The sequence below is a fragment of the Xiphophorus hellerii genome, chromosome 11 (assembly GCF_003331165.1).
Source record: "Xiphophorus hellerii strain 12219 chromosome 11, Xiphophorus_hellerii-4.1, whole genome shotgun sequence".
Lineage (NCBI taxonomy): Eukaryota > Metazoa > Chordata > Actinopteri > Cyprinodontiformes > Poeciliidae > Xiphophorus > Xiphophorus hellerii.
The window spans coordinates 23079058-23104411 of NC_045682.1; the positions used below are offsets into that span (position 1 = coordinate 23079058).

Here is a 25354-nt window from a genome sequence, read left to right on the forward strand (position 1 = left end):
GGGCCTTAATTGACAGACCTTATCAAGGCTTATCAACATTCGCAACGAGTGCAGAGAGAGATGTAAGAGGGAGAGAGAGCAGGAGAGAGCACGAGCACTCCTGCCGCTGCCTAATCGAACAAGTGGCACAGGATTTCCAGACTGCGTGTTTCCTTACCTTGCGTGGCTGGAAATCGTATTTTACACAGTGCTGGAAGCCTTTTCCTTTGGACTTCAGGGATGTCACGATGAGACAGTTTCCCACAAAGTGAGCAGAGTAGCCGATTCCTTTACTCGTGCGAAAACTGTGGAAGAATCAGTGATTAATTTTTGTTTTTTTGTTGTTTTAAATTCAACATAAAAGAGAAAGAAGATAAAAAAACAAGAAACTGAACACATTGCAAATAAAAAATACAATAAATGTGTATGAATTTCTAGAATGTATGTATTATATGTAATACTGTGGAAAGGTACTGCCTCCTAAAAGATTTCTTCTGTTTTTGCTTTTCTTGTTATCTTTAGATAATCTAATTAATATATAACCGATTAAACTATAACTAACTTGGAAAACAATTATTTTAATAAAAAGTTATATAAATAAATTCATGAATTAACTCATTCCCCCACATTGTTTGATTTAATTTCACGAGCTACACCCACAGAATAGAACCTGCTAGGCAACATTAAGTAGGCCAAAAGGTCTAAAATAAAAAAATTAAAAAAACATATGGCCCAATCTAAAGAAATTCTAAAACAAATCAGAAGCAAAGACATTCACAGCTATCAGTCTTTAAAAGGGTTAAAAAGATTTTAGAAGAAACTGTTGTTGTGACAGAACCACAACAAATTCAGCAAACAGTAGTGGTCCAAAAAGTCTCCACGGGGATGTAAAATACTCATTGCCAGTTATTCAAAATTTCACAATATCTTGAAGAGGAAGGTGTTCACATAAACAAGACTAATACGCAATATTACCAAAGAGAAGATGACAAACATCAAGCTAACTAACAAGGCTTTTTGCTCTGCTTAGAACATATGGATGAAACATCTATACGAGTGCAGGTTGTAAACAAGGTTTACAGGATGAAAGTTGACAGGTCTGATGTTCACGGTCTAGGTATTGATTTATATATTAAATTGCTCCACTGGATATGTCTGCTTGTAGATAAAGATGTCCAGCTGACCAAAGCACAGAGTGCAGTGATGTGTGAGAGGTTATAAACGACAGTGTCTAACAGTTCTAAACAGCTGGGTGAGGAGTCTAAGTAAATGTTGTCACCGTAATCAAGGAAAAGTTGAAAAGTGGCAAGAAGATGTTTTCTGGAATGAGCAGAAAAACAAGTTTCCAAAAATTTAAACCAAGGCTTTCAGATTATCTTTATCCAATTAGTTTGATATGATATGAAACATTAAAGTGCAACAAAGCAAAAGTCAGAACAAACATTTTTAAGAGGGGAAACAAATATTTAGGACCAACAAAACCCACACTTCTTATTTTTTAAGCCAGTGACAGACAGCTGATTTTCCAAACTTTTTTTTTCTTGCAAGAGAACCATGGGTCGCAGATTACACTTTCTTAACATTACTAATCCCTTTTCCCTTCATTTGTCCCCCATAATATTTATCTTCCCACTCTCGTTACATCCACGTACAGCGCAGTTTCACAGCTAAGACACATTCCTCTCCTAAAATAGGCCCAGAAGGATCACACGCGCAGCAAAGCCGGAGAGCAGATATAAATCCCTCTCGAGCGAATCCCTGGTATGCATTAGGAGCGCGTTAAAGTGCGTTATCGTGGTCGTCATGCAGCTGCATGGGCCGCTGTCAAACATGCTGCTTGAGTAGCAGCTGCATCTGGGGGAGGATGATAAGACCCGGGCCAGAACAGAGGAGGACGTCCTCCCTCTCTCACTCCATGCTTACCATGACAACCTGACAAACGGTTACTAAGGAAACAGGATTACATCCTAACACTTTACATGATTAGAGCTCGTCTCTGCGATGGTATCCTTCCTTCAGGAGATTACCTCCTGGTTCATTTTCTTTAGTTTCTTGGTGGTAACAGGTCTTTGACTTTTCTGGGGAGGGTTTAGGTGAATGAGGATGCTGCTTGTTAGCATCACAGATACAAGAGGAGGAGGGTAGATGTCCAGAAAAGAAGCACAATTAAATAAAAGGTCAAAACTAATGAAGCTTTACATTGGCTAACATCTTGCTCTTACAACACCAACAGTGAGGCGAGCAGAGTCCATAACTGCAGAGCCAGAGAAACCAGAGAAAGCAATCAACAAACCGTACACTCAACATGGAGTGTTGACATTTAAAGTTTTGTTCCAAATCAATAATCTATTTAATTATTACCTCACTGTTTATGACATACCGTTATCTCACTCAGGTGTCACAATTTGGAGACCTTAAATCCAAGTATTCTGCTTCAGAAACACAAACTGTTTGTGCTTCATATATAAAATCTTCTATTCATATTTCACCCTAGATTGTATGTTCTTATTGTGAAAATTATTTAAGTCTAACACATCAAGAAATATACGCACCTTTTAGCTCACATGGCGTGTCTGAGGGTCAAAGCTAATGCTGAATCTATTAACTAGATTCAGCTAACAAATCTGTTAGCTAATGCTAACAGATTTGAAAAATTCAGCAAAGGTGCTAATTGCAGTTACTGCAAACATAGATAATGTTCAAAGCAAAGATTTATAAGTTTCATCAGCTAATGAACATACTGGATTAGCATAAAAATTCACCATCACAAGTTTATGTTATGTCCCTGGTCATCTGAATTGTTTGTTTCTTACTACATATATCAGCATTGTAGATCATTGAGTAAGTGGCTCACCAATATTATTGTACACTTTGTAACTAATGATATAGGGCTATTTTGTTCTATTCTATTCTAAAACTTTCCTTTTAGTTGGTTGCAATGAATTTTTTAATTTCTGCAAAGTTATCACGCTGCGCAACAGTAACAAACTATTGCAGCTCAGTTTTATCCTAATCTGACACGATTCTCGTATTGTATTTTTTGGATCCAAATAAAATCCACATCCATAGATTATTCCTCCATCCCTAATTCAGGTACTTGTTAATTTTTTTTTTTTTTTTTTACAGATATACTATAGTTATCATAGATACTTCACCAGGTCTCAAGGTGTATAATAAACTGACATGATCATGCCGATACGTCACATAAATAGCGGACATTATAAACTAAATAAAACATGTATCCCACTGCAGAAATACCTGAATGTGTTTGAAATAAGTTTTATATCTACTGAAACAAAATTACCATAAGGTCTATGCAGTGTCTTGCAAATGTTTCCATACTCCTTCAACTTTGTCTCATTTTGTCATATTGCAACCACAAACTTCAATGTTACAGTGATTTTATTTTAGAGACCAACAAGTTTGCAGTAAAAACAAAAAAAAAAACATTTTTCTTGTGCTTCATAATTATGCACAATTTTGCTTTGGTCTATCACAGAAAACAAAAGGCATGCAACAAATTAAAATGTTGCTATAAGACGAAATACGACACAATTCAAGTTTATTCAGACTGACCAAAAGTTCATGTGATACAAGCCCAAGCAACTTTATTAGCCCAAGAAAAAGTTAAAGGAGCTTCATATAAATTTAAGAAAAACATGCAAGAAACTTTTACTTTTTGACTTCTTTATATTTGAGTATTTCTGTTTTTATTTTGCAGTGAAATGTCTTGAGACCACATTTGTTGTAAATTGGTGCTATATAATTAAATTTAAGCTTTTCAATTGTCTAAAATGTTCCCCAATTGTCTGAGAATTTCTCTATATTTAATCATTGTCCTCCAAACTCCAGCAGAATGAAACGAAATGCACAAAGAAAGAAGCTAGTTCAACAGTAACAGAAGTCTGTTAGTGTTGCACGCAATAATAATTGTTCTTGGCATAGTGGCCATTAAACTAGGTAATTTCTGAACTAAGCCAGACAGAAATGAAAGTTTTTTGCATTCTGTTATTACTCTTTTTAAACAAATGTATTCACGTTCATTAGGGAGTCATAAAGAGCTGGGTTAAGTATTAGTCACCAAAGTGTTACCAAGTTAGAAATTGCTTGCTTAGACAACTTGTGAATCTCTGCAAAAGCATCTCTCAGGTAAAGGCAGAAATTATATCATAGATATAAAATTATTGTTTTGTGTTTTGAGCTTGACTTGACTTTTTTCAACAATTTAGTTCATGCTGTATTTTGTTGCTATATGACAAATGAGATCAAACACGTTGGACGTTCAAACCCAGGCTTTCTTCAGTCATGCACTGCTAGATGACATTCGTAGTGAGATAGGAAAATTGAAGAAAATAAATTAGAAGTTGCACTTAATGATCTCTACAAGTAAAAATAACCACTGCAACAGAGTTTTTTAGCCTTTCTGGTCTTTTTCTGGCTCCAAGTGAAGCCAGTATCTCATTTTGCAATACTCTCATCTTTTGTTGAAGAGCAAGAATAAACTAAACTAAAATCTGTCGCCTTCTTTTGATGATGTGAAGAAATCAGACAATTTCTGCTTTGTGCAGCATCTTTCCCTCAGCAAACCTTCTTTCAAATTGGACACAATAACTGATCCAGCTTTTTCATTCAGCTGCAGGCTTTTTCATTATTTGATGCTTGAATCCTCAACAACAGAGGCCAGTTAGTGCAAAAAGAGTCAACACTTAAAGCAGATTTTTTTCTTATGAACATAAAGAGACTTGTAGAAAATCGATTATCTGTGATTGTAAAAGGACAATCACAGAAAATATAAAACGAGCACATTAATGTCCTTTGGTCTTTCACTGCGAGCAAGCTCATTTGTAAATATGTTAGAAAAAGCAATGATGTAATACTATGAGCCTAACAAAAAGGCAAAAGTAAGATTTTGAGTTTTAAAACCATTCATTGTGAAAGATTTTTTTTTTTTTACCAAGTAAATAAAAGATTTCCTTTAGCTCCAGTGCTAAACTCACCAGTAGAGGTATGGTTTGTCTTTGTCCACATTGATGTTGTTGAGTGGATCTTGTCTGAACCAAGTGTTGATGGTAAATCCGTTTTGGTACGGCCACTTTGCAATTGGTGGCAATGCTATAGCCTGGTGGAGAATATGCACATCAGAGTTTACATCAATGTATAAAAAATGCAATGTGGCCCTGAATAGATCTTTAAAAAACTACTGGCAGTAGTTAAAAGGCTGTGTCTATGAGATATAAAAAAAAATTAAAACTACACCATAACAAATAAATGTAAAATGTTTTTCCCTTTAGTATAAAATCATAACATCTTTAAATGAATCAGTTTTCTTTTGTACAGACCTGATATTATTGATAATGAATCTGATGAATTAATTTTGGTAGAAATATATAGAAGAATATGCATTTTTCACTGAGGGGTCAAAACTGCATTTAATTGTAGTTGTCTGCTAAAAAGGTAAAACTGAAGAAGGATTTTATTCTTCATCAATATATTGAGTTTAAGGCAACAGCTATGTCAACTAAAGAATGGATTACTGAGAGAAAAAAAATTGCATTACGTAACAGTCTATTTTAGTAGGGTTATGTACAATTTTCAATTTCCACCATGCCATTAGCATTATTATTGGATATTCATTATCTATTGTTGGTGGAATAAAACAACTACAAACATGCTGATGTTACACATAAATTCGAAGAACTACTTTTTAGCTATGTAGGGGTAGAAAGAATTTGTATGTGTCTTACCGCTGCACTGCGTCCAGGGAAGTTGAAGAAGGTGTCGGGACCGTGCCTCTGAGGCATCTGGTTCAACACAGACAACAACTTGATAGCATGTCTTGGCTAGGAGAGGAGACGAGAAAGTAAGTCGTTATTACATGAAAAATTTTGTGCATCAGAGGGACAGTACAGTGAGACTTTAAAAGAAAAAAGATGAAAAAAGAAAAACGACTCTGTGGCTTCACATCTCTACCACAACCATCCCAGATCAATAAGTCTTCAATCACCGGCTCCCTCCCCCGATAACAACCCCTCAATACCATGGCGCCCCTTAATCGATCTGTCCCCAGAGAGGACTGCTGAGGGAGGAGGAATTGGAATGGACGGGGAAACAGGGGCAAAGTGGATGGGCTGACAATAGCTATTGGACAGCAGAGGTACTGTGAAATGGCTGAGGGTAAGGACCACTGGTCAGACAACCGAGGTGGCTGAAGGTGATTGTGCATGAGCTTCACCAAAGGATCGATTAATGAGGAAGGAAAAAGGCATTACAGGTGGAACTCAATAGCTTAGAATATAATTGAAAATGTATTTTTGGCAATTCAATTCAAAAATTTATGATATAGATTTATTAAACACAGTAATGTATTTAAACTGTTTAGCTCTGTTAGTTTAAATGATGATGGCTAACAGCTATTTTTTTTTTTAAAAACTCTAAAAATCACTTTCAGAAATAAAAAATAGAATAACGTGAGACCAATATCATGACTAGCCGTTTGTTTCTGGAGGGGAAGTGGAGAAGGCTGGTCATGTGGCGCTTGTTTGGTCATGTGACAGTGATGGTGATCCAGCGCAGGATTGTGGGAAGTTTAACTGAAGCAGAGAAGCGGACTGTTACAAAGAACATGAGATAGTCGTTGTTGTTGTTGTTAATTTTAATGCCGAGTGCTTTTACACGGACGTGCCGTCCGGTTAAACTGTAAATAAAGTAAGAAAAAACAAAACATCAATACTTAATATTGCAGAATTCAATCAACACAAACTTAAACATAGATTTATTAGCTAGGCTTGACTAACCAGTTATAACGCAGTTTATTCTTAGAACACTTAGTCATATAATAAACATCGGCATTCAACTATCACAGTGCAGCAAACACAGCTAGCATTGGGCTAATTAGCACTGGCAAATTCAGCAAGCTCACGCTTAGAACAGATAACAAAAAACTCATCTCCCCACAGCTTACAGCATTAATAACTCACCACGTTGGGCAACACTCATGAACGCCAGTAGAATATGATTTTATTGTAGCTTCAGCTTGTTTGCTTCAGCTAACCGCGGTCTCGGTGCATTACTGGCCTGCCGTAAGTTTCTTCTCTTGTTTCACCTCCCCTCCACTACCAATGCAAAACAACTACAGAGCCCCCTAGCGGAATGGGAGGAGTGAATCCAACACGGACATCAGCATTGCGGTTGGTTTTTTTTCAGTGTGTCGAAAGTGTAGTGAAACCTATATAATATAGGCGAATATCGGTTATCAGCCGTAGCAGTAACATTAATATCAGATATCGGTATCAGCTTAAATGTTGATATGAGTGCGTCCGTTCTCGATACAGTGTGAAACAGAGGCAACCAGCCTGTAGCTCTACTGTTGTGTTGCCTCAATAAACATCCAACATATATTAAGGTCCTTTTTCTCCTTGACCTACATAAAACACCTCTAATGCTGTCTCTAGATTAGGAATGGCTTAACACAAGGAATGCGACCTTTGCAGCCATTTCCTGTATACGTTTGTGTGTGTTGGCTTCAGCTGCAGCCCATGCCTTGTGAATCTCCCCCAACCTTTTGAATGAGTCACAGTCGTCTCAAAACTGTTGCTATCCCTATTGCTTGTGTATTTTCTACTGCATTTTTTCCTTCTACTCAATTTTCAATTTATGTGATTGGATACACACCTCTGTAAACCAGGAACTTATTTAGAAATGACCTTTTGTTAAGCAACAAACCTGATAACCTTTTGAAATATTTCTGTATCAAAATTTAAAATTTATCCAATTTAATAAATAAAATTTTCTAAGATGCAGTATTTTGGGTCTTCGTTAGTTTTAAGCCAAATTCATCAAAATCAACAGAACGCAGACACTTTAGATACACCTTTAGATAGTGTAAGTAATTTCCACCTTTTGATTAAAATCTGTAAAACAAATGAAATATTTGATGATATTATAATTCACTGATGTGCATCTGAAGTTAGTGACTCATTTGCAGATCTACTAACCTTGCAGACAGTAAGGTGTGGAGAAAGAGGATATTAAGTTTGCATTGAATTCTACAGGATATTTCAATGTTTGTGAATGACCTGCCTTTCTCCATGTATGACTCAACAATTAACTGTGTACCTTGTTCTACTGGTTTTTCGGAGTTTGCAAATTCCTAGAAAACATGTTCAGAATAGTGATTGATCAGAGGTGGAATCACCAAAATAGACAAGAGGATTTTTGGAAAGAGAGGCGGGAGGGCAAGCGGGATTGCTTCTACTTTTATGCGAAATCTGTAAATATACAGAGACCTAAAAGTCCTGCGCTGGCAGTTTTCACATGGACTTTCATCTCATAAAATCATCTCTAAACAGCTCAGTTTTAAAGTATCCTTTCTAAACCGGGGAAACCAAGTGACTGAAAGCTAAGCTAATCAGTAAACTACATGGAGCAGTTTAGATTACGACAACAGGAAGCCAAGCTGATCTTAAACTAATCACTTTTCGTTACCAGAACTAGGAGTACCGGTAATCTCTTTAATGAGTATTTGTAGAGAAGCTCTAACTATAACAAATCCGAAATGACAAGCTTATGCCTTTTAAGATTAAAAACATAAAGGTGCAAGGTGCAGAAAGTTCAAAACATGGAGAATTCAAATTATTTTCAAAGCAATACTAGAGTAAACAAAACTTTCTGTCTTTATGTCTGAAAAGTTTTGAATTTCTTTGCCAACTGTAAAGAGAGTTCGGTGAAAGAGATGCGATGGTTAAACAACCTGTCAAAAGGAGAAAAAAACAATGGATATCCTTGAGCTGATCCAGTGGAGCTGGCTTGTGCTTAGAAACAGAAAATAGTATCTACATGTAAAGAGAGTCTGAGTATATTGAACTGCACTGACTGTTTCACCTTCACACCTGATTGGGTTGTCACTGCTTTTTTCATCAAGCTTCTAATGGTCTAACAGCAATAACACAGTCACTTCTCCGCTGCATTGATAAAGTCAATTACAAGAGAGAGAGAAAAAAACATCACTGACAAAAATAATTAAAAAATACCTGAAACATAAACAAATTACCCATGTCTCTATATCCACTCACAAATCAATGCCAACAGATATATACCACAAGCAAACACGTTCTATTTTATTCAAGTCTATTAGCACAATAATCCCATTAAGTGACACCCAGACTAATGACACCACAAACTCCTGCCGTACAATTAATCTCATTTGGAATAAATTTAGCTTCGACCACTATTGTAGTTGGATACAAGGCTAGTAAAATCAAAGGAAAATCTAATTTCAAGCCAAAAGAAATCAAAAAGGAACATAAATAAAAACAAAATAGGAGATAAATTGAAGAAATAAAACATATAAAGTAGTGTTTTGACAAAGACAATTAAAGAAATCATAAGAAAAAAAACTAGCTGAGGCCTCTGTCGTGCAGATTGCAATAATTTAGACTTTGTGATTTTTTTTTGGCTAATCTGCTCCATCTAATAAAACAGAGGGGATTCAATTGTGTTTACACTGTTGTCAGAGTCAATTTACGAATAAAATCAAGTGATTTTTTAATATATTAAGTTTTAACTTAGTATATTCAAGTTCCCCAACACAACCAAGAGTAAATCAATTATATGCATAAAGCCATCATTATAAACAACATTTTATAAAAATACTGAGATGGAATCTTTGAAATGTCTTCATTTCTAGTCCTTCACCTGCCATCACCACCACAACTTTACCTTTATAGTTTATGTTGACTGACTAATTTTATTTAACGCTCAATGAAGGAACTGCGCTTTATCATTTCTAACTATGCAGAAGAACTACCGGTAAGTATATAAATTTGTTCTAGGTCTAGTAAAATTAAAACCTTGAAAAGGGAAAAATTGGTGCAATTATAAAGCGTCATTCAATGAAGACTAAATGTTTTTTGATGCTCAAGAGGACTTTCAGCATCTGGATTGACACTTACATAAATTTCAGAAAACAAACAGCAACAGCTCCTTTTGGAGTCCCCAGATTTAAAAATGTTTTATATAACAAGCAGTTCAAGTTTCACCAACAATTACCACACATCAGAAAATAAACTTTTGTGTGTACATTTCAATTAAATAAAATTTACATAAAATTGTTGTATTGTTATTTGTCAAGTTAATTTAAAAACTGGCATCTACATCTTATCAGATTAACATAGTCATTGACATCACTTCTACTTCTCTTAACTACACATTTTTGTATTTCTCTGTATTAACAGAGTTGGTAAAAATGTAGTCTTAACTTGCAAGACAAACCGTCCACTGTGTGTGTGTGTGTGTGTGTGTGTGTGCGTGTGTGTGTGTGCATGTGTGGTGTGATCTATCAGATCAAATCCTGCAGGGTGTCCCTATCTTTAAGTGTTTTAAGGATTTATGAGTGCAACTGTATTCAAAATTTAGATTTGCGTTGTAGATAAGACTATTTAGGTGTTTTCAAAAGTTCCACATCCTGCAGTAATAAAGGTCTAAATAATAATCTTGTGAAATTGTTGACTTGAGAAAAAAATAAACATTCCATTAATATCCATGACCAACATCTACAAAACGGCAAATATGCAAAGTTTTGTTCTGCAGCAACTCACCCAGATGCCATTCTCTCCTCTCAGCATACTGAAGAGCAGCTTCAGCTCCTTGACTGTGATGCTGTAACTGGCCAGGACTCCTAGCATATCCACCAAGAGGTCTGAGGAAACACACATACACGCCCACAAGCAGAGAGCACAGAGGGTAAGATATGTTTTCTCATGAGTGTATCTTTGAGTCAGTATCTGGAAGGCCCTGTGCAGACTTTTCTCTGATAAAGTGCGATGAGGTCATAACATTCAGCCAGTTCACCTACAGTGAGAGTTTACTCATTTATCATTCAGTGAGAGTCAAGCCAACAGCTACACCACTGTATAGCAAGCAGGACACATCACTGTTTGACAGCTCTGGGTCAAATCAGCCCTTCAATGTTTCAAACATCTGTTTGAACCCACTCATCAGCTTTTCATCCCCTCCTGTTTCCATTTTCTATCCGTTTATTTTATCATTGTGTTTCACATTTTTCATCTCGGTGGTTCTGTATGTTTTCATAAGATTCTCAGGCAATTTAATCAAAATAAAATGTTCTAAACTCAGCTGTAAGTTCATTTATTTCTATATCATTTTACAAAGGTTTTATTAACACCTAATTCAACTGATTGCAGTTCAGATTCCAGTTTGGACCAAATTATTCTTTTGAAATATGACAAATAAAAGCCCTTCACCTCATCATAGAAATTTTTGCCATGTACTGCTTTGTAGGATTAAATAAGATCTTAAAATATAACTTTAAATCATTCACTGGCAAAGCGCAAACAAATTATACCGAAGACTGGTACAAATCGGTGCGTGATCCATAAAGTATGAAAAGGTGCAGGAATAAACTGACCTGAGTCTCTGTTACTCGAGTGGTTGAAATAAAAAAAAGTATGAAGGACACTTTTTATATGTACAGTAAAACTAAATTATTATTACTCCTGACACATTTAAACTTAAAATTATTTGCTTAAATTGTGTTTTTGAAAGTAAATGAGACAGCCATCTCTCAAATGAAAATAAAACAAAGCAAATTTTAAATGAGTTTGGGTTTTATCAACATTTTATTACAAAGGTAGAAAGCTATTTAAATCCTGTTTTTAATTATCAGCAGGAAAAACTCTACTGCCGTTCAGCAAACAAATCTTTCTTATAATCGCTGACCAGCTTTTTGCATTTTAATATAGTATTTTGATGATAAAGTCCATGTCCTTGAGATTAGAATGGCTCATTGCTGCCATCACCCTAATATTTATCTTCCTCTACAGATAATTCAAGTTGGCCTAAAATAAAAAAATGTTACTTTCAGTAAGAGAAAAGAAGTTGGTTGAAATAAAAGATTACTTAAAACCTAAATCAGCGAGAGTATGAAAAATTGTGGATTGTTCAGGGTGAACTTCAACCGCTTCAGAAATCTTTGAAGCGGTTCAAAGTCATCATAAAGTCTAAATCTTATTTTCTAATTCTTCTACCAGTATATATCCAGTAAATGGAATATTCAACACAAATATTTACATGCCAGTTCTATACTGGAAAAGATATTCATCTTAAAGATATAGGGGAATTATTTAATCTAAAACTTTATATTTAAAATTTCTGTAGCTGCCTTAATAGTAAATATACATACATGGTGCATGATAAGGTCTTATACTGCTATTCCTAATATAATAGAACTCTCTTGATTATTTTCCTGTTGTAGGTATGTTAGTAGACATTAGCACATCGGCACTAAACTGAGGTATTTCCAGATGACCTCCCTGCTTCATTGACCTTCACATCACACAAACAACATTAGCAGTGTCGCTATGGCAGAGAGAGAGCATTCCGCCTCTGCAGAGTGAAACGATCTGCTTAGAGAGGCCTCCTCTTTCTTATTACACTTGGTGGATATGAAGAGTCTCACCACCATAGTTCATTAACCAGAGCCCAGCGACTGGGAATAAAGGAAAAAGGCTAGCTCACTGAGGTACTTCATTCGAGAGCAACATCCAACTCAGAATGTCCCAGATTTACGCCCCTGAGCTCCAGTTTTGGTACAATAAATCCAAATAGGTCATTTTAAATAGTTTCAGGAAAAAGCCTGAATCCAAGTTAGAACAGAGAGAACTGGCATTAAACTGATGCAGCTGTATGCTCTGCTCTGTTGTGAGTTTTAATAAGTCAGTGAAGGTATAAAACCCATTATCCAGCCGCGGTGGGTAGGACAGAGAGGACATGGACACTAAGTGTGGGGACGAGCATGCTGAGATGCTATCAAAGAAAGCCAAGGTCAATGTGACAACGCAAGGAGATGACTGACTGGGTAAAGTTTACATACTGTAGGTATGAATAAATATTCTAGGCAAGTTTTATATATTTCAAACAAAGCACACAGGAAAATTTTATCATAAGAAAGTATTATCCAAGTTTACCCACAAACAAATAAGGTTAACTCAACAGGCTTGAAAATGTCATAAAATCCTGTATACTGTTTATTGAAAATGCCATATTGGTTTTTATTTGTCAAACAAATACAGAAAAATCCATTTCTGAAGAAAGGTGTTCTTTGTGTTATTCTAAAAGGCACTCCTGGGAAAATCTCTTTACCCTGCGTGAAATTATTACTCTGGCAGTAGACATTTTAAAACATGACTGCAGTGACTAAACTCTACAAAGCAATAATACAAAGAAGTGTGAGAACACATCGCACATTAACAGACGCTTTTCTGCACGGACTGAGCAATTTTGTTTACACAGAGCTAATGCAATACTTAATAAGTGTATTGCCAATTTATGAATAAGTAAGCAGATAAATCTAATTTACACCTTTCACATGCTGGGTTAAAACACAATTGGGAGCTTTGGGGGGGGGTTTAATCACAAAATGCTATGACTGATAAAGTTCTAAGCTCATCCACAAAATATATGACAAACATCTGCACAGACATTCTCAGGCTTCATATCAAGGAAGTTCATGGAGTTCATGTTGGAGATGTGTCTCAAAATGTTCCATCATGCAGCCTAAAGCGCTATGAAGGAGATGGTCTTTCATTAAAGAAACGGTTCAACATATTGAATTGAAAGCCACAAATAAATTAGTTACCCCCTTGTACTTTTTTTAATTATCCTCATCACTAAAAGTTTTTCTTTAGTAGATAAAATTGCAATTAAATAGCGACAAGCACAGCTCAACTTATGTGCAATTTGGAGGTGTGTGCGCGCTTGTTTTCCGTTGGAAAAAAAAAGCAAATATATATAAACCAAATTTCAGACTTTTCAAGTTTGCCCAAATCCCCAAATAATGCAACTGTTAATAGGTTACAGTTTTACACTATACACAACAAAATAGGATGTTTATTACACATTTTGTAAATTTTTAATTTTTTAAATAATGTTAAGCATCTCTGTTGAAACAACTGAAATCTTTATAAGTGTCTAATCATGTTTCAATAATGAGGTCCTGAAACATGAATGGGCTTTATACTAATTACAACGATATTGTATGATGATCCAAAACTATGAACCGAACTAATGTTTTTCTTGCCGTCTCCACATCTCACCTGCGATCATGTCGTCCACAGTGCTCATTTTGAGCAGCACCTGCTGGATGAGGCCCACCTCTGTGCTGGTCTGCAGGTTGCGCACGCTCTTCCGCAGGATGGCGGTGAACATGCTCCAGATCTCCGCTTGGCACGTCACTTCGCAGTGCGACAACAGCTCCACCATGCAGCCGATGCTCTCCGCCTCCTGGATGATGAAGTTCATCTCCAGGTCAAATTCGCCGCCCACCAGCTGGAAGAAGACAGGGGGAAGTGGAAGAAGGGGGGACGATAGAGGGGAGGGCAGAAGAAATATGGTCAATGATTTAGAGAAGCATTTACAGTTTTTTGTCTCCAGGAGAGGTTAGTATAGCTTCTGATGGATGTTGATTGGCTAGAAAAACATTTCTTTGGCCTGGGGGACACACGCACTGAAACAAATAAACGTCTCTCGTCTCAGTGCACAGATGGACTCACACACACCCACACCCTATGTCCTCTACTCCTCACTCTCTTATATCAGGAGAGAAGCTCTACCCTCTGCGAACCTCAATCACTCAACATACAGCCACGTAGAAATGGCCTCCTCTTCATCAACTACGCACACAAACACACACACACACACACACACCCACACACACACACACACACACCCCGGCATGCAAAGACACCCAGACTCACACACAGACACTGATTAATACACATTACAGTCCTGGCCCTCTTAGATGGCATTAGTCAGATCATACCACACTTATCAAATCGAGCGCAAATGTTCTGTCTCTTAATGGCTGAAGCACTATAATTACTTGTGAAAGTACATACGGCCGTGCCTCACATTCACAAACATGAGCATACCCACACAGCTCGTCCTCGGCATACTACACTGTCCAGGAAATGGAAGCCATGGAAACCAGCAAGCTCTGGGAGCACCATTGATGTTATTAAATCAGATGAAACAGAAACATGCCACATACTATGCGTAGCAAGAGAGAAAAAAAGATTAACATTATGACTGTTATAGCTGTGTACAGCAAGACGAACATTCCTCTCATGATCTATTTTATGAAAAGGTTGAAAAGTTTGTCAGTGATTTGTTATTTGTGTTATCTTGGCCACCAGGTTTCCACATTTTCTCCCTGTGACTTGTTGGTGTTCCAAGGCCTCAGAAATGACTTTGCAGCTCAGAAAAAGTCAAACCAATAACAACCTTGTTTGTTATCAGTTCCTAGATTTATTTAGATTAAGCACAGCATGATGTCTTCTCAGATCCTTGTGCCATCATGCAGAGTCCATTTAAGTGATTTTCTTATTATACATGTCTGCCAGCAATCATGAATGTGGCTGTGACATTTTACTCATCAGAAAAGGTGGGTTATTTATGATTCAAAAAGTAACCAACATAATAACCTACAATAAGACCGAGTTGCTGACTACACTCCTTTAATTAATCATCTGTATATTGTCACATTGTTAAAGAATCAATATCATAACCACCTATCACTGTTCATTATCAGTTTTAGACCTATGCTTTTCTAACTTCCTGTAGTAGCTAGCTGTGCTGCATCAAGGGTGGCTTCCATCTGAACAAAAAGTAGATTTTCATTTCCAGTCATGTATTTGATCTGCTCACCTCTGAAACAGAGAAATTAGAGCTCACAAGACCAAAAGAAACCAAGTATGTTTGAAACAGAAACGTCTGCCTACTAAAAAGTCTGTCCACATCCTGTACAGCATTTGCTCTGAATACTTGGTCTTAGGTCCTTTTGCTTGCATGACAACATAAATGCATTGCAATATGTAGACAAAGAGCCTATGCTTCTGCTGGGATGTTAAGGAAGGCCTGGCTGCTTCATTAGCCCTCAGTTCATCTGCTTTGGATGTTTTTCATCTACCAATTGACAAAACACCACAGACTCTCAGTAGGGTTTGGGTCAGGCAAGTCTGCTAGCCAATCAAGCACATAACCTGATATAATGGTCATGAAAAAAGGTAATAGTGTTTGGAATGGCAAAGAAAAATCAGCATCTCCCCAAAACTTGCCAGGAAACATTAAGCGATTTGAAATTTCCTGTTTGATGGCTGCCCTTAGACAGTGGATGAATAGTAGCTGATGACAAGGTTCCATAAATCTTCACCGACTGTGGAAATTTCACACTGGACTTGAATTCAATATGCTGAAATTTTGACTTCCAATTGAAATGTTACATTTACTTTTATCTGCAAAGAGAACGTTGAATCATTGAGCAACCATCCAATCCTTTTTATCCTTAGCCCATGTAAGAAGTTTCTGGTGTTTGTGGGCTAGGAGTGGATTAACATACGAAAAGCTAAAGCTAAGGCCCAGGTCTCAGCTACAGCTGAGTGTGGTAGCTGTTAACGCACAGACTCTAGCCACAGTCCACATTCTTTAAATCTCAAGCAAACTCTTGAATGAACTTGCCAGAGCACATTTTCCATCACACTTCTTCCTTCTATTCAATTTTCCATTGATTTGTTTAAAAACCACCCTTAAAAGTCAGCTTTTTAACCAATGCTTATATAGCAATGTTTTCTTTAAGACAAGGAAAGGCCATAACATGACGATGCTATAACACTAACATAAGAAGGAAACCTAACCACAATCAGTCATTAAGCAGTTTTATCAATATTTCCTAATCTCAAGTCCAGAGAGGCCTTTAACATCAACAGTTGGGGCTTTACAGTAGACGTTTCTTCTATCAATCAATCAAGTTTGTTTGTATACACATTTCAGCAACAAGGCAGTTCAAAGTGCTTTACTTCATAAAAACACAAAAATGCAAAGTCATAAAAACACCATACAGTCAACAATATTGAAAACCAGAAACAAAAATGACATTTGATCATGTCTCATCTTGAGCTTTGTCACTACAATAAACCTCCATGTTGTCTACCCTTGTCAGTTCCTTCCCCTCTTTATAGTTAAAACAATTTTCTCCCCTTTCTGTCCCAATGTCCCATCTCTCCCTTGGAGAAGTGAATTGATCCGCCGCACTCTGTGAATACATTAGCACAGATTACACAGGATGAAGTCTGGAATAAAAGCAGGAAGAATTAAATTCAGCCCACGCTGAATTTTTCTTTCCCTCCTCTTCTCCTCAGAGGTTCCTAATTACGGTGCTCACAGGGGACCGCTGCGTTCTAGCGCATCCAACACAACCTGTCCGTCTGAAGACGCTGGATGTAAACAGCCACAGGGGGCACAGAGGGCATTTGTAGAAACTCGCTAGTAGATACGTAGCAAACTGGAACATAGAAAGATACACACATCCCTGAGGCGTGTCTACTCATGTACAGCACGAGCGTTATGTCTCTGTGCCAACTCTTCCTTTCTCAGAGCATCACAGAGAGATGAGAGGGGTGATGCAAACAACTGCAACAAAATGTCTAGTGACAAACAATAAAGCAAAAAAAATAGAGCTCGAAGGCCCAAAGCTGAGTGATATAAAAAAGGAGGAAGTGTCCTCATTCTTCCTATTATTAATACTATCTCTGTTGCACCAAAAGAAACATCTGGAAAGGATATTTAAAACCTGAAATGATCCTGCTAAGAACAACCCAAATCCAGAGCAGTGGCGTGGAAAACATTCAACTCAAATTTACTTTGCCCCTTTTCCAGTACTTGGAAAAAAAAATACAGCTGGATGCTTGAGCTCATTATTTGCTCAAATGGGGCTTTTAATTGATATATAAATAAACACGGCACCTTAAATAGCAATAAGGCCGTGCACAGCCGAGTGCACTCAAGCACCAATCACTATCATGCTCACAGACAAAAGCAAGCTAATTAGTTTTATGAGTCAACATGATTCTTTTGCATAAACACAAGTAACCTTTAATCTCTCTGTTCACCCTGCCCTGCATGTCCAATATGTGGATTCCCATATATTCACACCAGTGAGCACACACAAGAGGCATTTATGATGCTGGAAGTTAAAGGGCAAACAATCATAAACACCATCCTGTCTGAATAAAAGGGGCCTGGCAGTGCCACCACGTTCTCTGTAAAACACTGGCCTCACTGTCTTCTTGGCAACTCGTTCAAGTTGTTTGTTTTGGCAGCATTATGGCAATGATAAGTCCCAAAGCATTGCATGTTCCATTTACACAAACACACACACACACATATGCAGGGACACTAGCTGCTGAGTCACGGCCTGTTTAAACCAGTTGCTAAGGAAGCAGCTGACTGTTTTCCACTAGTGCAGGAGGTTACAATGAAACTAAAAGGTATATGAATCAGAAGGGAGGGGAGTCAGTGTGCAACTTATTACACTGCCTTGAAATGGCAACAATACCCCATTATCTTTTTCACATCTATTATTCTACAACTACAAACTTCATTGTAATTTGGGATTTCAAGTGGCATATCAGCACAAAGACATGCAGAAATATGAAGGGAAGGACAAATATAACTTTTTTTTGCAAACATTTGACACCAACTATACAGTAGTAGGTTTACAGTTTTTTTCACAAAAGTCCTAATTGTCAGTATTACTTGCTATCCTTGTCTGAGCCTAATGATTAATATAATTTAAAGGGCAAGTTTGTTTACAGAGAGTTTATAATCCATTTTACTTGTTTTTGGTTTGCTTGTCCAGTGTTAGGACACTAGTTTATTGATCTTTGAGAGGATGTACTTGCATTATATTAGTTAAAAATGGTCTCAAAACGACATTTATTATCATTTATCACAATAATTTCTGGGACTATTTATTGTCCAGCGAAATTTGTTATTATGACAGGCCTACTTACATGGCCCAGAATCACTCCAAGGGCAAATGGCCTTTTTAAAGAAAACAGATTACAACTGCAAAAGAGCAAGGATATGATGAATATACCATAGATCATGTTCAGGAGGTTAAAAGTAGACCCGCTCTGAATAAAACTACTGTCGAGTGTGTTTGTTTCTTAATAAGACACCATCTTGTCCACTGTTAGAAAGATTTCTTGTTGCTCATTATCCAACCAGCCTTTATTTGCTCGTCTGCTGAAGGTCATACTGGTCCATCTAATGTTCACTCTATTGTAGCCTTGTACACTTTTAGGCTCTTTTTTTTTACTACTTCCTTGCTTCCCTGGCATTTGAAGAACACTGAATACAAAGGCTCATTTCTCCTCACTTGTCTTCAAAATGGGAAAAGTAAGAGAACATGCCATCAGAGTGGGTCAGAAGTATGTTGATCTTCATGAATGGTCATTTGGCAACAAGAAAGTGTGTTGCATTTACAGTCAGAGCAATTAATAAGGAGGTGTAAATTATTATAATAATTTAAGTTTGCCCTTCTTGTACACACAAAATAATGTGAATGGTAAGAAAGATACATACTCTATTGATCTCCAAAGAGAAATTGCTTATATGCTGACAGCTATTCCCTCAAAAGTGTTGAATACTGATAAATAAAAATATAACCATAAGCAATATAAAATTTGTAAAGATATATATATTTAGATATGTATATATATGTATATTTACATGAGTGTGACACTGCATGTGATGCGTTTGGTGCAAGTGTTAAAATTGTGACAAATGAAAAAAAAAACAATCTCCAGAGCTCACCTATTTGTTTAATGTGAGATTATGATGCTGCCATAAAAAATTTGTTTGTTTTTAGCTTTTTTTTATATATGTATTTACCAGGTTTGCCAGTAACAGTTGAGGCTGCTGTATTAGAAGCACATTTTAAATAATCATAATATTAATTGTCTCTTACAAAAAAAACAAACAATGTGCTTCAGGCCCACTGCAGCCTGTTATGAAGTACTGTGATGACACATCAAACAAGCGATTACGGCAGCTGATTACTTTGACTGAGCGTCGAACATTTGATGACTATCGAGGCCAAACCTGGCAAAACAGGCACCTGTTGCTCATTACGGCTCATCAGGGATGACAGGTGAACGAGGTGAGGGGACGGTCAATAGCCACCTCCTCTGCCTCGGCACATTCAATTGAGCCTTCAGATCTGGCATCATCAATATGCAACTTCAAAGCTCCAGGGAGAGCGCTGGAGAGCTGCGAACGTCTCTGGATGTTTGTTTGGTGTGTGTGTCTGCATGAGTGTACACGGGTGGCTCACGACTCATTTGTGTCCCCTGAGTGAATCGCAGCCATTCAGCCCCTTTGTGTGCAGTGAGAGAGGAGACAAGAGGCCCATCTAGACATGAGATCACAGATTATACACTTAACGCTTCGCCAAGAGGGCTCAGCAGGGCAAAGGAGAGCAAAGCTGAAACAGAGTGAGGGGGGGGGAAAGAACAAGAGGTGCAGATAAAAGTGAAAAACAAACAAAAGACTGGATGTTGTAAATGGGTAAAAAAAAAAAAGAGAATGTACATGGAAAAGAATAGCTATGAGAAAGCTTGTCTATGTGACATGGAACATGAAAGACTGGGGGGAAGCGGGGCCTTCGATTGTGTGCTTTCCTTATCAAGATGGCAGAGCAACTTTGTTGCTTGCAGCTTTCACTATGTGCAGTGGAGGGTTTTAATTCTCCACTGATGACCATAGCAAATCTCTGCAAAGATATGGATTATGCTGGAGCTAAACTGGCCACTAAACACTCAATAATCCACATTCAGCTTTCTACATGACCTCATTTGCAATAAACTCCATCAATAAGAGCAGCAGTTAATTTTATCACCAGCTCAAAATTTATATCTATAGAACATCTTCAAGTGTGTTTTCTTAAGCTTTGGATTAAAATGCATAAAATTATTCATTGTAAATTATTTAACAGATTGCAGTTTTGCAAAATAAACCAAAATTTTGACATTTTAATCATATGGGGTTGTCTGCTACATGCTGCTTTTATTTCTAAAATACAAGACCATACATTTTTAAATGTTTTCTTATTTTCAATTTCAGATGTCTCACTGCTTACTCAGAATTCAGTCTAAATGCCTTTTGCAACATTTTCTCTCTCAGTTTGCATTCTTCACATCTCTCTCAAGCTTTAACGTTAAGAGAAAATATTTATCTGCATTATTTCTTTTTAAAAGTGAACATACATGCTGTTTCACAGAAAAGCCTCCAGTTTTTCTTTTAACTACCTCTAGTGCAAGATTCCAGTAATTTATTGCTCTCGTTCAAAATTCTGCAGCGTCATCTGTCAGTTATGGTGGTTCTCATTTTTAAATTGGTTTACTAGAATGGGTTTGCCAGAGTGAAAAATAGTAATTCACCACCAACAAGGCAGTAATGTCACATGCAGCTATTTTAGTTGCAGGAATAGTTACAAGACAAGTCACCTTTGTTTTGAAAGAAAGCTAATCCATGAGTGTGCAGGTTTCCAACTTCCTCTGGGGAGCAGAAGTTTGAGTGTGAGGAGTAGACTGCAAACAACAAGGAGACAATATTTCTGCAAGAAGCATTAAATCTGAGAGCAGAAACAATAGTTTTGAGAGAGTAAATCAATAAAACAAGTCGCTCAGGGTAGAGAGGTAATAGTTACTTATAGTCATTCTGTTGGCTGAAGCTGTTACTATGCAGACTTATCACATTCTTTTAAAAGAGTACAAAAAAACCAACCCCTGAGCAGAGAAGATAAAGCTGAGAATCCAGGAAAAGCTTTTGGGCAGAGGAAGCTTGTGCACACTGTGTAGTTTGCAAACAGGAGAAGAGTGGTAATTCTGCAAGTGGTATTAAATCTGAAAGCAAAACCTTGGTTTTGAAGAAGTGCAGTGCATCTGAGATGAAAGAGGGCCCTATTCTTCAACTGAAACTATGTGCTTGTGTTTTGGATGGGTAATTTTGCTTTAAACAAGGATGATAAAGCAAAACCAAAATATAATATATTTTTTTACTTTGTTTAGTGACTGTGACCCTTAAAGTCCCTGTCCAAATTTCATTGAAAACTACATTATTTTGATCGCTAACCCAATTGTAAACATATAGCCTAAAACAGGGGTCTCAAACTCCAGTCCTCGAGGGCCGCAGTCCTGCAACTTTCAAATGTGCCTCTGCTGCACCACACCTGAATAGAATAATTAGGTCATTAGCAAGGCTCGAGAACTGATCTACACAAGGAGGAGGTAATTAAGCCATTTCATTCCAGTGTTTTGTACCTGTGGCACATCTAAAAACTGTAGGACTGCGGCCCTCGAGGACTGGAGTTTGAGACCCGTGGCCTAAAATAACCACCAGATAATAAGAAAACTAACTCATTAACAGCTGAAATCAAGATTAATAACTGGTAAGAAAAACGCAGCATATGTGTGTTTCCCTCTTTGACCATAATCAGTAATGACATGTTGACTGATGATTGCCTCCAGATATAGATGAAGGAGGAGAGATAGGCCTCTGGACTGCATTTCCCATGGGCCTTTGTACCAACATCGGCACAGATGGCAGGCAAGACAAGACACAACCCCCACTCCTAAAAGTCAGAGCCTACCCATCACCATGTGAGCAGAGACACGAATGAACAACTAAGCAAAATCAGAATGATCAACAATGAGCTCATAAAATTATCCAAGAGGTGCAATGCATTAAGTGTATTGGTTTTATTTCAGAGTTAAAGGAAAGATGAAGAGCTAAAAATGAAAAATGGTGCAGAATTACAGCAGATTACTTTATGGAATGATGCAAAATAAAACTGTCATTCCAAAACAATTCAATGGAAATGATGAAATAAATCCACATGGATGAAAGAGTGTTAAAGCAAATACAGCCCAGACAGGATGCTCTTTGGCCCGAGCAGTTATTTTAAGAAGCAACAGTAACAAGAAATGACACGGTGACATGTCCTAAGCCTGTGAGACCAACCATAAAAGAGTGATGATAAAAATCCCATGTGGCATTCAGTTCTCCTCAGATATATGGAAGTCATTGAATTTGACAAAATATAACAACGAAAGTGCTTCAAGAAAATCTGGAATGAGTTTACAGCCCAGTATCGTACCAGACAAAAAACATTTGTACCTGATAACCAATTTAGTTTAGGTTAAACATCACTAAATCAATATTTATAGGCTATTACTAACATCAAATTTTAAATTGAGTGCTTTGAAATGCTCTGAAAAAAAAAAAGGTTTATAACAGACACCAATTACACTGTGTAGTTCAGGGTTATAAAGTGCAACCAATTTGGTTGCACATGTGTCCTAATTTCTCAATAGTGCAACCAAAGCAAATCTGAAATCGCACCAGTCTGACCAGTGTGGTTTAACAAGAGACACACCTTAGCCTAAACCAGTCCCAGCCCTGATCAGACAACAAAAAGTTAGAATCAGAAAAACATAAACTTGCTCATGTATATAACAAAGCATGAGTAAACCTGAGTAAATGAGTCATATAATTTTTTTCAGGTGAATAATTCAGACAGGAATTGTGTCAATGTAGTGACTGTTAATACCAGAATTAAACCATTTTTAAACCAGATACCAGACAGTTTAAAGCTCCAAAATGCTCTTTTATTAGTTCATTAAGTTGTTACAGCTAGAGATGCACTGTTCGGTGGTTTTCTTGAGCAATACTGATTTCTATTTTTCTTCAAGGTCAGAAATGCGAATTCTATTTTTTACCTCTAAAAACTATAAAATAGAGGAGAAAATGTGCAGCAGCTTCTTTGATAGTGGAAGTAATTTTGAATTCATCATAACATGAAGGTATTATAAGATTGTCCCCATCTATCCACCAAAAGATGTCTTCCTGAGCTGCATCTGTTTTGTTGTTGTTGTTGTTTTCATCAAAAATGAAAGCACATCAAAATAGATGTTGTTGACTGGTGCATTTATGTAATAAAAATGGCTGGACATCTGTTCTTAGTCATGATTGGTGTAATAATGATTGAAAAAAAAATTATTTCAGTTTTTAACCAGCTAATTATCAATTACAGCTGATCAACAGAAACATGTCTAATTTCCATGTCAGACTGGTTGAATGATGAATCTGTACACATTTACAGTTACTGAGGCAGCATTGCTATATTATAAATCAAGAACCTCAGCAATGAGTCAGAATTTCATCTATAATAACATACAATCAAACTGTGAGTTTCAACTTACTTACAAGAATGCTGCCACTGCTTATAGTATTGCACTGCCTCCCAATTTGTAAATTGTAGAATCTAAAAATGTTCTTGGCACTGAAATTCTCTTCAGCCTAAATACATTTTGAATTTTTTTTTTTTACAGCTATAAACATACAGAACCTTAATGCCATCAGAGATCAGTGTTCAAATGAACAGAACTAAACAAAGGGAGGAAGCATTTGCTTCATAGCCTTTCCAATTCTGGAGCAAACTCCCAGAAAGCTGAGATATGCAAACACTGTTTGATTCTTTTAAATTAGGAGTGAATCCACTACTTCCCACAACTTCCCAATAAAAGTGAAAGAATGTTTATCAAGCAAATTTAATCATGTTTTAGCAAGCTGCATGCTTTGAATTAGCATTTAAATTGTTTTTAAGTGATGCTTAAAATGCATTGTTATTTTTTCTAACCCATTATGTTTTATCATGTATTTTTCTTTATCTTTGCTTATGTATTATGGGATGTTTAGTTTTTATCATTTTAAATGGACAGTGTGTAAAAACATTAATCTTTACGAAAAGAAGAGATGTTTGCACCAGATTTAGCTACATCTATAAACCCTAGTCTACAGATACAAGGTCTGTAGACTAGAATCTACAGACTCTGTAGACTTTGTTGTGACAAGTATTTTGTAACAACAAAATATTTTGAACATGTATATACTCCTTCCAGACCTATTCACACTAAGCATTCTGGTCCATTCACAGTCCCAGTCATTTACACAACACTTTTATTCACCATTTAAAATATGTACATCAACGTTGTGCAGAGAACTTTCATTACCATGCTTATGAATGAAGCTAGACAAAAGACAACAGCTTGCCTTAGCCAGCTTTTCGAGTATACAAACAAATTTATCAGTAATATTTGGGTATGAAAAGCTTTCAGCATTGGGAATTTCCATCAAAGCATACCTAAAATGGCATACAATGCATATTTGTTATGAAAGGTCAACGCACCAATTTTTTAAGCAACTGGAACACATCTAAAAGAAGTAGCAGTTTGATCAACAACTGCATCCCAAAATTTACAAACCTTCAGCCACATCACTGACCCTCAATTTTGAGATTTAAGGGAAAATGAACAAAAAGAATATAAAATTCAGAACATGTTATGCATAACTAAAACACTTTGTAGACAATATTTCTGAACAAAGAAATCTATCATGGATCAAAAGGAGCTGACATATTTTCATCCTGCTCCTTTTTCTGAAAAGACTGACACTAATAGGT

At 36.8% G+C, this 25354-nt stretch overlaps 1 protein-coding gene across 16 annotated transcripts in view; it reads right to left on the reverse strand.

The window, feature by feature from the left end:
• nbeaa (neurobeachin a) overlaps nucleotides 1-25354 on the reverse strand; it is a 106763-nt gene that overhangs the window by 59692 nt on the left and 21717 nt on the right. For all 16 annotated transcript variants that reach the window (XM_032576122.1, XM_032576121.1, XM_032576120.1 and 13 more), the window contains exons 2-6: nucleotides 14091-14322; nucleotides 10575-10675; nucleotides 5724-5819; nucleotides 4977-5098; nucleotides 158-284 (exon numbers count right to left, since the gene is read on the reverse strand). In XM_032576122.1, the coding sequence (XP_032432013.1) occupies nucleotides 158-284; nucleotides 4977-5098; nucleotides 5724-5819; nucleotides 10575-10675; nucleotides 14091-14322 (678 nt within the window). The remainder of the gene's footprint in view (nucleotides 1-157; nucleotides 285-4976; nucleotides 5099-5723; nucleotides 5820-10574; nucleotides 10676-14090; nucleotides 14323-25354) is intronic.